The sequence below is a fragment of the Eleutherodactylus coqui genome, chromosome 12 (assembly GCF_035609145.1).
Source record: "Eleutherodactylus coqui strain aEleCoq1 chromosome 12, aEleCoq1.hap1, whole genome shotgun sequence".
Classification (NCBI taxonomy): domain Eukaryota; kingdom Metazoa; phylum Chordata; class Amphibia; order Anura; family Eleutherodactylidae; genus Eleutherodactylus; species Eleutherodactylus coqui.
In genome coordinates, this window is record NC_089848.1 from 49,800,864 (window position 1) to 49,815,874 (window position 15,011).

At 44.6% G+C, this 15,011-nt stretch overlaps 1 protein-coding gene across 4 annotated transcripts in view; it reads left to right on the top strand.

Moving 5' to 3' along the window:
- Nucleotides 1–15,011, top strand: part of NEK10 (NIMA related kinase 10) — a 202,440-nt gene that overhangs the window by 58,139 nt on the left and 129,290 nt on the right. For all 4 annotated transcript variants that reach the window (XM_066584730.1, XM_066584731.1, XM_066584733.1 and 1 more), the window contains exons 13-14: nucleotides 7,478–7,617; nucleotides 9,993–10,054. In XM_066584730.1, coding sequence (XP_066440827.1) covers nucleotides 7,478–7,617; nucleotides 9,993–10,054 — 202 coding nt within the window. The remainder of the gene's footprint in view (nucleotides 1–7,477; nucleotides 7,618–9,992; nucleotides 10,055–15,011) is intronic.

Below are 15,011 nucleotides of genomic sequence, written 5' to 3' on the forward strand. Positions count from 1 at the left end.
AGCTGGGGAGAATGGGTGAGAAAAAATAAATGGATTGGAAAGGGTTAATAGATGTCAGTGGGTGCGGACGATCCGCAGTGCACCCGCAAATACAGTTGGTATGAAGGTTAAAATCAATTAGGGAGATGGGGAAAAGACTGGTAGGCAGGGTTGCAGATTTTTTTTCCACATGGATGATCCACTGTTCATCCACGTACATCCGCCCGCAAAAACCATTACATCCATGATCTCCTGCAAATAGTTTCCGCAGGTCTCCCACTGTGGAAATCTGCATGCGGAATCCGATCTGCCCATGGACAGGAGGCCCTAGACAATACCTCACTATTTCTGCTCTATCATGACCCAAATACAGCAGGTACGGGATATTTCTACGGTACATGTATGTAGCATAGGCACTTATCCCAACCCCCACCCTAATGTTGGGAGATTTATATTAAAACATAGAATATACTTGCTGAGAACTGTCCGAACCATTTAATATACAGTAAGTACACATAACATTATCTGCTTATCTGTCAGCCTTAAAATGGGCAAATCTAAACAATATCAAGATGTTGAGGTTCCTAAAAGTACAATTTAAAATTATCCACTCTTCTGCACTTGAAAAAACTTTTAACTTCTGGTTGCAGTTACTATCATATTTTTATTCTTCTTTAAAACAGTTACTGTACTTATTTACACAGGACCATTATCAGTCGGAATTGTTCCAATTCCCACACTCTAGTTGGATAATCGTCCCGTGTAAACGCATGCAGCGACTGAATGAGAATTGTTTAGTTTCTGCATGTAGAAAACTGATCAACGCACCATCAGTGTAAACAGCAGTAATTCACTTCCGAACGACTGTCTGTTTAAATTTAATGAAGGTGGGTGATGGGAGAGCGCTCCTCGGCCCATACACCCCCTTCCGGCAGTGCTATCAGCGATGTCAGCAATACTCGCTCCTGTGTAACAGCACAGGAGCATCACTGGGCCAAGGTGCCAGGCATCGTTTGCCCGACAGCTCATCCCGTGTAAATGTGGCATTAGGGTGGCTTTACATGGGACAACTATTATTCGACTATCAATAGTGGCTGCAGTGAGAGTACGAATGACAGCTGTTCCTGTGCTCTTACACAGTGCGATTGGTGTTCATGTTCTCCATTGCTGAAGAGCACACCTTCCTGCAAAGTTTATTAGCTGGTCATTAAAAGACAAACGATTATCTGTTTACACCAGACAATAACCAGCAACTATTTTTAGGTGAACTGAAACAAAATGACGAGTGACTCGTGAACAAACTATTGCTTGTCACCTCGTTGGTGGCTGTGTTTACACGGAACAACTATCGCTAACAGAGCAATTATATGGATGTTATTTGTAAAACCACTCTTACATAACATATCAATACATACAAATGATGGACTCTAGGAAACGAATTACACTTAAAAATATTTACTTTAACCCCTTAATGACGCATCCCCCTTTTTCTATTTCCATTTTCGTTTTTTCCTCCCCCCTTCAAAAAAAGTTTGTTTTTTGCGGGACGAGTTGTATTTTTCAATGGTGCTATTTAAAGTACCAAATAATGTACGCCTTGTTTCTACGGCGCACAAACGGCAACAAAAGCGACATGATAACTTTATTCTATGGGTCGGTACGATTGCTACGGTCCAAACTTGTATAGTTTTTTTTTTACTATACTACTCTTTTTTTTTTTCAAAGACATTTCATTTTTTTTCAATTATTTTCTGCGGTCATTTTGTGCGCGCAATAACTTTTTTATTTTTCCATCAACATAGTTGAGCAAGGGCTCATTTTTTGCGGGATGTCCTGTAGTTTCTGATAGTACCAAATTGGAATACATAAGACTTTTTTATTGCTTTTTATTGCGTTTTTTCTGGGAGACGGGGTAACTAAAAAAATGCATTTCTGGCGTTCTTTATTTTTTTTTTTTCGGACTACGTTCACTGTGCGGGAAAAATAATGCACTACTTTGATAGATCGGACTTTTACGGACGCGGCGATACCAAATACATATTTTTATTTTATGATTTAGATTTTTTAATAATAGATATGGCAAAAGGGGGAGATTTTAACTTTTATAACTTTTTTTTTACAATTAAAAAAACTTTATTGATTTTTTTTTAACTTTACTTTAAAGTCCCCCTGGGGGACTACAAGCAGCAATGCTTTTATCGCTCCTGCAGTATGACGTAATGCTATAGTATTACGTCATACTGCTTTCTGACAGGCAGTCTATCAAGCCACCCCACGGAGATCAAGCCACCCCACGGGGATGGCTTGATAGGCAGTCTGCTAAGGCAGCCCTGGGGCCTTTCTAAAGGCCCCCGTCTGCCATGACACCTGCACGGCTCCCCCGATCTCACCGCAGGGGGGCCGTGCGGGACCCCCGAACATCGCTCGGGGGATTTAAATGCCACTGTCAGAAATGACAGCGGCGTTTAAATGGTTAATAGCCGCGATCGCCCGCGGGTGTCAGCTGTATTAAACAGCTGACACCCGCGCTGTATGCAGAGAGGTCATCCCGTGACCTCTCTGCATACATACGCCGACGCTCCATGACGTACCTATATGTCATGGAGCGGGAAGGGGTTAATGCTTACACAGAAATTTGCCACTTTCTCATCATTGGGGGGACCCTGCTTGATCATGGGTATACAGCAACTGCCAATTGGAGATGGACACTAAGCAGAAAACAAATTGGCTCCTCCCACGTGCCATATACCCCCGCAGGCACTCTGCAAATCAGTTTTTAGCTTATGGTCTGTAGGACATTCCACTCTACCACCACACAATGAGGGCGAATGGGCAGCTGATTCCTGTCCTTTGCCTGCCCTGCCTTTGAAGGCAAGATGGTACAGCTGGGTTCCAGCATGTAACCCGGCAGCTATAGGGTCCTCCCAGAGGCACCCATCCCCGCCCCTGGGGATAATGGGGAGTGGGTAAGGGGGACATCTATCTTCAATTGAGGAAGAAGACAGATAAGTAGGCAACACTAGCTGGACCTGCGGTTCTCGCTCCCACCCATTTTAGCCCCTATGTTTTTGCTGGGGGCATCCCTCCTAGCACTTTCACCTGAGTCACACCATGTGTAGGGCTTTTCCCCTGGCCCAATCGGGGTGCTTACCTTGGCGGGAGCGGGGGGGTTCCTCAGTGGTCTCGGCAGACACGCTTTCCTCCAGGCAAGATCCCTGGTTCCATGAGGCTGGAAGCATGCCAGCCGGCTAAGCACACAGTCACTTCTGGGTCATGCTGATGACTCAATCCTAGGTCACGATGGGTCCGTCCTGATGACATGACATGGCATCCAAAGGGCTAATTCCTGGCTGGGGGCTCCGGGTGGTGAGTAGCAACCCCCTCATCCTATCCGCACGCAGAGCATGTGTTTTTTTTCCATTTTCGTTTTTTTCCTCCCCCCTTTTAAAAAAATCGTAACTCCGTTATTTATCCATCGACGTCACTGTATGAGGGCTTATTTTTTGCAGGACGAGTTGTATTTTTCAATGGTGCTATTTAATGTACCATATAATGCACCAAAAAACTTTTAAAAAATTCTAAGTGGAGTAAAATGAAAAAGAAACGACATTCCACCATCGTTCAGTGTTTCTTGTTTCTACGGCACACAAACTGCAACAAGAATGACCTGATAATTTTATTGTGTGGGTCAGTACGATTACTACGATACCAAACTTATATAGTTTTTTTTTTTGCTGTACTACTTTTATTTATTTTCAAAGACATTTAATTTTTAAAATTATTTTCTGCCGCCATCTTCTGAGCGCAATAACTTTTTTATTTTTTCATCAACATAGTTGGAAGAGGGCTCATTTTTTGGGAGATATCCTGTAGTTTACGTTGGTTCCATTTTGGAATACATATGACTTTTTGATTGCTTTGTACTGCATTTTTTTCTGGAAGACAAAGTGACCGAAATAGTGCATTTCTGGCGCTCTTTGTTTTTTCTTTCGGACGACATTCACTGTGCGGAGTAAATAATTTGTTACTTTGATAGATCGACTTTTACGGATGCTGCGATATCTAATATACCTAATATAGGCGGCAGAGGGCACTTTTTCCATGTGGCCGTTGCACGTTAGTGAGCTGGAATGGGTGCCCCCCCCCCCCCTATTTCAAGTGGTGGAGGACCTGTCTAGGGCCTCCGTGGCAATTCTGGACAGATTGGACCAATTGGCAGTCCTATCGGTCAGACCATACTCCGACAAGGAGGGCTCTTAGCGGTGGGACCCATCACGTGGTAGACCGACTAAGAGACACTCTTTCCATGCAGTCCGTGGGCTTTTTGGCTTCATCCTTGCAATCCATGCCAGGGGCTCAGCCGTAGGTGTTCCTCAGCAGTAGTAGTTGTTTTCCGAGTCCTCTGACATGGAGGCAGAACAGGTTTCTGGGTTCTCCTATGGGGTGGACAGCTTAATTTCGGCCATCATAGTCAGGTGTCCGACCTGGCTTCGCCTGTTACTGAAGCTGGGTTTTCTTTCAGACGCCCCGTTGTCTGCCTAAGACCTTCCCTCCTCATGCAGAGTTTGAGGAGGTTATTCAAAAACAATGGGATGCACCAGACAGACTTCTGTATCTTCCGAGCCAATTCAGTACAATGTATCCCTTCCTGGAGGAGCTGGTAAAAAGATGGTCGGTACCTCCTGTAGTAAATTCTCAGGTGTCCCATTTATCAAAATGTACCACCCTACCTATAGCAGATGCGGCTGCACTTGCTGATCCACGGGACAGGAAAATTGAATCCATTGCCTCTTTTGAAGACGCACGGTCATCCCTCAGACCGGTGTTCGCCTGCACCTGGGTTAGTAGGGCCACAACAGAATGGGCCAGATTCATGCACAGGGGCCTCCGGTCTGGAGCCTCTGCGGAGGAACTTAGTAATCTGGCTTCCCAGATAGGCCAGGCCGGGAAGTTCATTTGTGAGGCTTCCCTGGATAGCATGAGACTTTTAACCCGCGTTTCTGCAGCCTTGGTCGCTACATGTCACACGCTCTGGCTGAAATCGTGGTAGGACAATGATTCATCCAAAAAAAGCCCTTATTGGCCTGCCCTTTGCTGGGACCAAACTCTTTGGGGCCAAGGTGGATGAAATCATAGTGGACACAACAAGGGACAAGAGTTCTCTTCTGCCCCAAAATAGGCCGAGGAGGTCGAGAACTGCCCAGCATAGGTCTAGTTTTCTTGGCCTCAGTGATGGCGCTTCCCCACTCAAGAGGAGTAGCGGCCATCCCATATCTAGACGATATCTTAATAAAGGCTCCTTCTCACTCGGCCAATCTGGAGAGCCTGCATATTACCCTAGACATTCTATCCAGTTTCGGGTGGATAGTCAACTACCACAAACTTTCCCTAATACCAGCTTAGAACATCATTTTTCTGGGGCTCAAGTTCAACACGGACCACACCTAAGTTCGTCTTCCGCCAACGATGTTGCGTCAGCTTCAGGTCCGGGCACACTCCCTGATGACAAAGAGTCCCGTAACACTATGACATTGTATGAGCGTGCTCGGGCTGCTGGTCACCGCATTCGAGGCGGTGTCCTTCAGCCAAGTCCATGCACGGACTTTGCAGTGGTTCATTCAGTCCAAGTGGGATATGACCATAGCCTCCCTGTACCTGATGGTTTGAGTTCCCATCCGGATTCATAATTCCCTTGGGTAGTGGTTGAGTACCCCCCAGACCCAGCGGGGATGCCGCACTCGGAGCTCTTCTGTGGCAGGTGTTGACAACAGATGCCAGCCTTTCGGATTGGGGGGGGGAGGGGGACATGGCAGGGTCAGTAAGCTCAGGGAACGGGGGCCACACAGGATTCTGCGCTTTCCATAAACATCCTGGAGCTGTGAGCTATTCTTTGTTCCCTCCACTATTTTGCCCCTAGGTTGGAGAGACAGCCGATGTAGATTCAATCGGACAATGCTACGGCTATGGCATACGTGAACCACCAGAATGGAACCCCAGCACAAGGGTCATTGCAGAAGTGGCCAAGATCCTCAACTGGGTTGAGGTTCACCTATTGTCTCTCTCTGTAGTTCGCATTCTAAGGGTGACTCTAATGGTGGCAGTCACCTCTTTACGTCAAAGTTCTAAACTCCTAGCCCTCTCCGCAGAGCCACTCTTCACTGTTCTGCACAAGGACAAGGTAGTGTTGTGCCCAAACGCTTTTTTCTTGCCGAAGGTGGTCTCAGACCTCTACGTCAATCAGGATAATATTTTACCATCTTTTTTTCCTTGAGACAATTCTTCCAGAAGAACAGGCCCCGCATAAGTTAGATCTATTGGGGTTGCTGCAGATTTACCTATTTAAGACAGCTACCCTGGGGGGCTCTAGTCTCTTTTTGTGGTGCCGGATCCAAGGGGGCCATATTGCGTTGGATATGCTCTGCGGTGGTTGCGGCGTATCAGGGCAAGGGTGAGATTCCACCTTTTCACATCACAACACACTCCACTCAGGTGTTGGGGGCTTCATGGGCAATGCGGAATGGGGCCTCTGCTACCATGGTCTGTAAGGCTGCGACATGGTTGTCGCTGCACATTTTTTCAAAATTTTACCAGCTGCAAATTTTGCGGCAGCTGACACCACCATTGGTCGGACGATTTTGCAAATGTCTATAGAGCGTTCTCCAAGGTCTTAAGCAGGTTTCCCATTTTAAGGACTGCTCTGGAACAGCCCATGGTCAAGCTGTCCCCCCCCCCCCCCCCAATGAAACGAATGAGAAATCTAGATTTCTTGTGCTCACCGTAAAAGATTTTTCTCGTTTCGTTCATTGGAGGACACCGCACCCGGTAAGGATCCTTTTTCTCTCGGTTTTGTTTTGTTTTTTCCTGCTAGGGCTTTCTCTTTGTTGTCATACAGGCTCCTTCCTAAGGTGGTTTATGTGCTACCATATGATATCAGGCCCTACAGGAGCGCTCCTACTGCTTGCATACAAAACTGATTAGCTAAGTATCTACAGGGGGTATACAGAAAGTGGGAGGAGCCAACTTGTTTTCTACTTAGTGTCCATCTCCAACCGGCAGTTGCTGTATACGCATGGTCAAGCTGTCCCCCCAATGAACGAAACGAGAAAAAGATTTTACGGTGAGTACAAAAAATCTAGGTTTTCGCTAGTTTACTGGGCAGGATTTAGCAAAAGGGGCTCATAGCGGGCATAGATTTCCGGTACACCAACTGTCCAGACACGCACCAAATTTATTTAAAGGCAAGTGCTTCTTAATAAATTTGCAGGACGCTCTTTACTTATATTGGCGTATAAACACTGATCTAAGTAAATTTCCCCCAAAGTTCTCTGTAAAGCATGCTAAGTAAAGCAAAAAAAATATACTTTTTTTCGAATGTCAAACTGCAATATATGTGAACGTTTCAGTTCTGTACACAGGCGGTTATTCATAAACCAATGTCAGTGAAAACTCTTGCTTAACATCACATCACTTCTAATATATCACTTTTACATTCTTCCAGGGAACAGTATCTAGTTTCTGATCGTTCCTCTATTGGGAGCCTGTCAAGTGCAAATGCTGCAGGCCGGATTCGACATCTTTATTTATCTGAAGATTTGAGCCCAAGAGAAATACAAGAAAATACCCTTTCACTCCAAGCAGGTAGCATCATTCGTCTGCTATATTTTGAATGTGCAGGGAGAAATAGACAGTTTTGTTTTCGGATTGTAAAATAATTTAAGAAAACTAAAAATGAAATCTTACAGTATAAGTTCATTAGCCAGAGTCATCCGTGAAGATCCTATTTACCTATTTAGATTTTAACTGCAAAAGATTTCTGGAAAAAAACAATTTTTTTGTCCAGAAAATTAGGTTTTTCTGAAAATGTCTTTCCTGTCCTCACTACTATTTTTTAAGGGGTTTTCCAGGAATACATAATTTTTGGAAATACTTATTTTGGCTAAAGAAATACTTCTAACTTACAAATTTAGACTTATTAAAAATTCTGTCTCCATTCCTTGCTAGTAAAACCTCTAGGCCAGCTGCACACAGGCGCATTTGCATGTGCAACGCGCAGAAAATCTGTATTTCGTACGCACATTTTGGTCACACACAAAAAAGAAAAAAATTAAACCTGTGCGTGCAAAAAAGCATTGTTCATTCCGCTAATACACTTACGCCTGTGTGAAGCCGGCCTAAAGTTCCTTTTACACGCAAAGATAATCTTTCAATCGACTAAAAGATTGAAAAATGTTGTGATCTATTTGCATAAAGTGTTAATGGCCACTAATGGCCATTAACACTTTATCATCTAAAGGGACTTCTAGGAGTTGTTTGCAGAGCCCAGTGTGTGTTTACACACACGTCTAGCTGTGCAAACAGCTGCCAAGAGATTCCATTGTTCTTCTCGCTAGTGTAAACATGCTGCGAGGAGAACATCATGCAGTCTTTTGAAAGATGATCGAAATGCATTCAAATGGAATGTATTTGCTCAGTCTTTCAGGTCCTGAACAATGGATTTTATGTGAAGTAAAATCCATCATTCAAACGCAAAGTGGCTGATGCCAGCGTTTACATGTAACGATTATCGCTCATGTTTGGACAGATTGATTATTTTGATTATAATCAATGCGTGTAAAAGGGCCCTAAGGCTAGTTGCATACTTGGTTTCAAATTTCCTCTGTGAATCTGCAGTACAATTCTACACCAAAAGCCACAAATGTTTTATTGCGAATTCTATGAATGGACCGAGTGCTGCCTGTGATTGGCTGAGCGCTCAGCCAATCAGTCGCAGCCCTTTCAGCAGGTGAGAATTTAAAATCCCCGAATCCCCGCCTGCTGAAAAAACATAATTGCAGTTCCAGGACTCGAGTGGATAGACGCGCCTCAGCCCTGGCAGCGGCAGAGAGGTAAGTATATATATATATTTTTTCACACCAGATAAAAATGATCTTCAGGGAAGGGCTTACATTTTAAGCCCCTCCCCGAAAATCACTACGGGGGTTCCGGCATCCTATTGCCTTCAATTGGACCGCCGGCTGTGGGAGGGGATTCTTTACTCCCTGCGGGGCGTCCCCTTTACTACCCATGCAGTGAAAGCCCCGGAGAATTCAGCTGACAGCTCAGTGCTCCGCACATTTCAGCACTAGAGCTGTCCACGGAAACCTTCCGGGGTTTAATTGCATGGTCAGTCCAGCAAGCCCCGGAGATTTTCCGGGCATGCCATTCAAGGGGTTAAACCTCAACCGCTAACAATGTACTGTAGTTAAAGTCCTTTTAGAGTGGCCAAGTTCTCAGTCCAGTCTTATGATTACTCACTCATATCCATCAGTTAATTCTTGGTCCTTGCAAAGGAAAATGAAAGGAATGCTGATCCACGTAGGCTGGCTATATATCTCTCTTTTCAAACAGGCGAGAGGTGTGGCCAATCAGCGAGCACTTTTATGTTCATCGGAACTAAACAATCAGCTGACAACCAGGTTTTCACCCATTCACCAGCTGATGATTAGTCCTTTTACACAGCCTAATTAATAATTATTAATTTAATCGTGGAACTTTGGTGTTTGATATATGAAACTGGCATTAGTATTATGTATGTGCAGCACTAGAACTATAAGTCATGTGATAATTAGAAGTGGAGCATGAAAGGGGGAAAAAACCTATGAAAGTGCAGAATACTAATCACATAATGGCCAGAAATAGTGTTATTCCTCCTGCACACACAGCGGCTTATTCTGAAAAGTCATCTGAAAGTTTAGTTACATTTAAATATTTTTGTTACATAAAAGAGCTAATTATGTAGTTTACCAATAAATACTAATTAGAAATGATGCTGATGAATCCTGCGGCCACATGTAAACAAGATCGCACCGGGTGATACTGTATGTCTTCTACTTTCCTAATTGCTGTAACGTCCAGAGGTTACGTCTGATACTATGTCTGCATAAATGAGTGTTTTTGTGTCCCGACCAGAATACTGAGCCGTGTTGTACTTATACTGAATGTCAATAATCTGGGAAGTCTTCCTCTCGTTGCAGCTTGCTGTGCAGCTCTTACTGAACTTGTGCTTAATGACACAAATGCTCATCAAGTAGTTCAGGTACAGTCATATTTTTATATACATATGCGGGAAGGCAACACTTAAGACTAATATTAGACGCATGCCTGTAAATTATTCATCTGTTCCGTCAACACAATAAGTTTGAGAAGACTTTTTCCCACTTCAAAAAGCTCTTTTTGAAGTAGGAAAAATGACATCCGGAAAAATCAATGCCGCACTAAAACAAGGTTGGGTATGTAATATTCTCTTCTGTAGAACGGACTTGTTTCACACCTTTTGGGACTTGTCAACACTAAGTGGGGTGATGTTTTCAGCACTGTAAAGTGCCGTGAACCCTGGTGGAACCTTAACGGAATATTACACTCTGCTCATAAAGCCCCAAAAGGTCAAAATAGATATGGCCACTGATTTGGATATCTGGTTTAGGAAGTAACCTTGTCTGGTTTTAAACTGAATCCATCATCAGAGTATGCTGGCTTGCGATCCCTGTCTCCGAAGTAATGATTGAAGGCTGATGATATATCTGCCTCTATGCACAGACAGGGGTGCGCTTGGCATCATGAATATGGACTTTTCTTAGAAGTTATCATACAAATGCCACAATATTCTTTGCATTGTCTAATATAGTAGCTGCAGCATACTTTGATGACAGATCTGCTTTAAGGTACTTGGGGTCTATACTTTATGAAATATACCCACCATGTTTTGATACTCTGTGGTCATTCTTTATCTAAATCTAACAGTAAAGGGCCAAATACGCAGGATGATTATCGCTCAAAATTCATTCAAATAAACAAAGTTGAGAAATAATCGTCATATGTAAATGCAAAAAAAAATCGCTTACTATTCATTCTCTCCTCGTTTTCACTGACTTTCACTCTGCTTTAAAAACCATCACAGGATCGTGGGCTTCTCGCTGAGTGTAAATGCTCACCTGAAGCCCGCAATCCAGCGGTGAACTCTGCCTGTCTAAAGCTCTGCACGACCTTAGCCTTGACGTCTTTTAGACGACTGTCATCCCGTCTAAATGGGGCATAAGATTGTCCTTGTTGCCTATAGCAACCAATCAAAGATCAGCTTTCGTTTCTTAGGCTGCGTTCACGTGTCGCGTCTTTGAACCGCAATTAAAAAACATCAAAAACTGCATGCAGCTGTCAGAAGCCACATATGGTTTTTGATGCATTTTTTATAGATAAATTCTTTATTTGTAAATTTTTTGGGTAAACTTTTTTTTAAAAAGAAAAATATATGCTAGGTGTGAACACAGCCTTAGGGCTCACACCCACTGGCATTTTTTTCTCAACTGCACTGCGAGAGTAAAGGAAAAGTCTTGCAGCGCAGTGCGAGAAAAAAACGGCATCACGCCGGGATATCGCCAGTCTGTCCAATGGGGCCAGCGGCAGCAGCACTAGCCCCATTGAAAAGAAATGGAGAATGCCGCGGACTTCTGGCACAGCTGTGACAACTGTGGCTGGAGTTTCCTTCATCCCCGTGGGGACCGCGGGGTTGAAGGAATCCTCTGCTACAGCTGTGACAGCTGTGGCAGAAGTCCGTGGCATGCTATCCCATTGCTTTCAATGGGATCGGCACTGCTGCCGATCCCATTGAAAGCAGTGCTTTCTGGCAAGCCCCGCAGTATGATTATCGGGGAAGGGCTTGAAATATAAGCCCTTCCCCGATAATCATCAATAAGTGGTAAAAAAATTACTCACCTCTCCGCCGCTCAGACGCGTCCTCCGGCTGGCTTTAAATATAAGCTCTTCCCTGAAAAACAAGGCAAACTAGTGTAAAAAATTTTAAAAAACACACTCACCTTTCTTCAGCTGCCAGGGCTCAGTCGCATCCTCTCTGTGCTGTCCACGGGTCTGCAATGCAGTTCTTTGAGCAGGCGGGGAATTAAAATACCTGCCTGCTGAAAGAGCTGCTTCTGATTGGCTGAGGTACTCAGCCAATCACAGGCAGCTCTCGCTGAATGAATGAGAGAGGACGCAGCTGAGTCCCGGTAGCTGAAGAAAGGTAGTATGTGTTTTTTTTTACACTAATTTGCCTCGTTCTTCAGGGAAGGGCATATTTTTAAAGCCCTTCCCTGAAAAACAATTACCGGGTGCCAATAGCTTGATCCTTTAGCGCAGCTGTCATCTGTAACAGCTGCGCTAGGGAATTCTTTATTCCCCGCTGGGATGAAGAATTCCTTTGCTGCATCTGTCACATCTGTGACAGGTGCAGCAGGGAATTCTTTATTCCCCGTGTTGATAAAGATAACATCTGGCACATGCGGCAGATGTGTTCTTCATCCCCCGTGGGGACACGGCAGCAGCGAACAGGTAAGTATATATATATATATTTTTTTTTTTTTTTACACTAAAATGGTTGTTTTTCAGGGAAGAGCTTATATTTAAAGCTCTTCCCTGAAAAACAATTAAGGGGTGTCGGCAGACCATTGCCTCCATTGTAGACATTGCGTACATTCCCTATGGTGCACACATGTCCTATCTTTGCAAGCGCACGCCTGTAAAACACGGACATGTGAACACACCATAGGAATGCATTGGTTCTAATAGACGCGTGTTTTTATGCATGCGTATGCACACACAAAAACACACTCATATGAAGCCACCCTTAAACTTTTCTGGAAAAATGTAAGTTGAGCTCTGATTGGTTGCTATAGGCAGCAAGGACAGTCTTACTGTTAGACAGTTGTAGGCCCTATGGTTTAAGCCTTTGCAATCCAATTTTGGATTCAGGGTTTCCTAGGGGGCTTTGTAACATCTCGTAAAGGCCCACGACAACAGAGCAGCCAGTAATATACAGTAAGAATACCCTGCTGGACGTCTTACGACATCGAAGCTGTACAGGCTTCAATCAGAATGTTGGAAGACGTCAGACAGTGGATTGGAAAGGGTAGTGCATTGTATCCTAATAAAAGGGTTGCGCCAGAAAATAATTTTATGTAGGAATTCCCCTACAAACTTTGAGCATCTGCAATGAGGAGGAGCTTGAAGGAAGCAATAGTCACACATCCACGATGCCATTCACCATTAATGACATTGCTGGAGATAGCTAGGCACTTGTACTCAGCTATTTCTGTCAGTCCCATTAACATGAATGGAATGGTGCTGCACATGTGTGACTGTCCCTCCATTCACTCTCCATGCCCCCGCAGGTGGGTGTAGTGAGCCCATAGTGAGGATCAATGCAGGTCTTAGTTGTGAGACCCCAACCAATCAGACTTGCATCACCTATAATCTATTTTGGGTATACCCCTTTAAATGGGTAGTATTTAACTAAACCAGCAAGAAGCTTTACTGCAAGAAAGTTAGATGGGTTGACCCATACAATGTTAATGTTATACGAATGTTGATTTAACATTAGTGTAAATAATTACGTAACATTAGCTTAAATAATTATGTTTTTCCATTAAACCTGCACCTATCTACTTCTGTGTGCAAGTGTACACCTGCATTAGGGCTTTCCATCTCTCAGTTCTGCTTTTGGGACAGAGAAATGGAATCAAAAGGGAAATAAATGTTTTCAATTTAATTTTTTCCCAATTGATTCAATGGGTTTTCAAAAAAACAAAAAGCAAAACGACAAGTTTCCATCTGCTTCCATTCTGCTTTCTGCTTTCTTTTGGATGGAAAGTAGCGCAGTCTGCAGTGCTATTAATTAGAGATGAGCGAGCACCAAAATGCTCGGGTGCTCGTTACTCGGGACGAAAATTTTGTGATGCTCGAGGGTTCGTTTCGAGTAACGAACCCCATTGAAGTCAATGGGCGACTCGAGCATTTTTGTATTTCGCCGATGCTCGCTAAGGTTTCCATTTGTGAAAATCTGGGCAATTCAGGAAAGTGATGGGAACGACACAGCAACGGATAGGGCAGGCGAGGGGCTACATGTTGGGCTGCATCTCAAGTTCACAGGTCCCACTATTAAGCCACAATAGCGGCAAGAGTGGGCCCCCCCCCCCTCCCAACAATTTTTACTTCTAAAAAGCCCTCATTAGCAATGCATACCTTAGCTAAGCACCACACTACCTCCAACAAAGCACAATCACTGCCTGCATGACACTCCGCTGCCACTTCTCCTGGGTTACATGCTGCCCAACCCCCCCCCCCTGCACGACCCAGTGTCCACAGCGCACACCAAATTGTCCCTGTACAGCCTTCAGCTGCCCTCATGCCACACCACCCTCATGTCTATTTATAAGTGCGTCTGCCATGAGGAGGAACCGCAGGCACACACTGCAGAGGGTTGACACGGCTAGGCAGCGACCCTCTTTAAAAGGGGCGGGGCGATAGCCCACAATGCTGTACAGAAGCAATGAGAAATCCAATCCTGTGCCACCTCCATCAGGAGCTGCACACGTGGGCATAGCAATGGGGAACCTATTTGCCACACACTATTCATTCTGTCAAGGTGTCTGCATGCCCCAGTCAGACCGCGGTTTTTTATAAATAGTCACAGGCAGGTATAACTCTGCAATGGGAATTCCGTGTGCACCCACAGCATGGGTGGCTCCCTGGAACCCACCGGCTGTACATAAATGTATCCCATTGCAGTGCCCTGGACAGCAGAGCTAACGTCAGATTAAATGCAGGTGGGCTTGGGCCCACACTGCATGCCCCAACCTGACTGGGGTTTTTTATAAGTAGACACAGGCAGGTACAACTCCCTATTGTGAAGTCCCTGTGGACCCACAGCATGGGTGGCTCCCTGGAACCCACCGGCGGTACATAAATATATCCCATTGCAGTGCCCAGCACAGCTGAGGTAATGTCATGTTTAATGCAGGTGGGCTTCGGCCCACACTGCATGCCCCAGTTAGACTGGGGTTCTTTAGAAGTGGACACATGCAATTACAACTCCGTGTGGACCGACAGCATGGGTGAGTGCCAGGAAGCCACCGGCGGTACATAAATATATCCCATTGCAGTGCCCAGTACACTGAGGACAGTCACAGGCAGCCCAAATAGATTTTTTTTTCCCAAATTTTTTT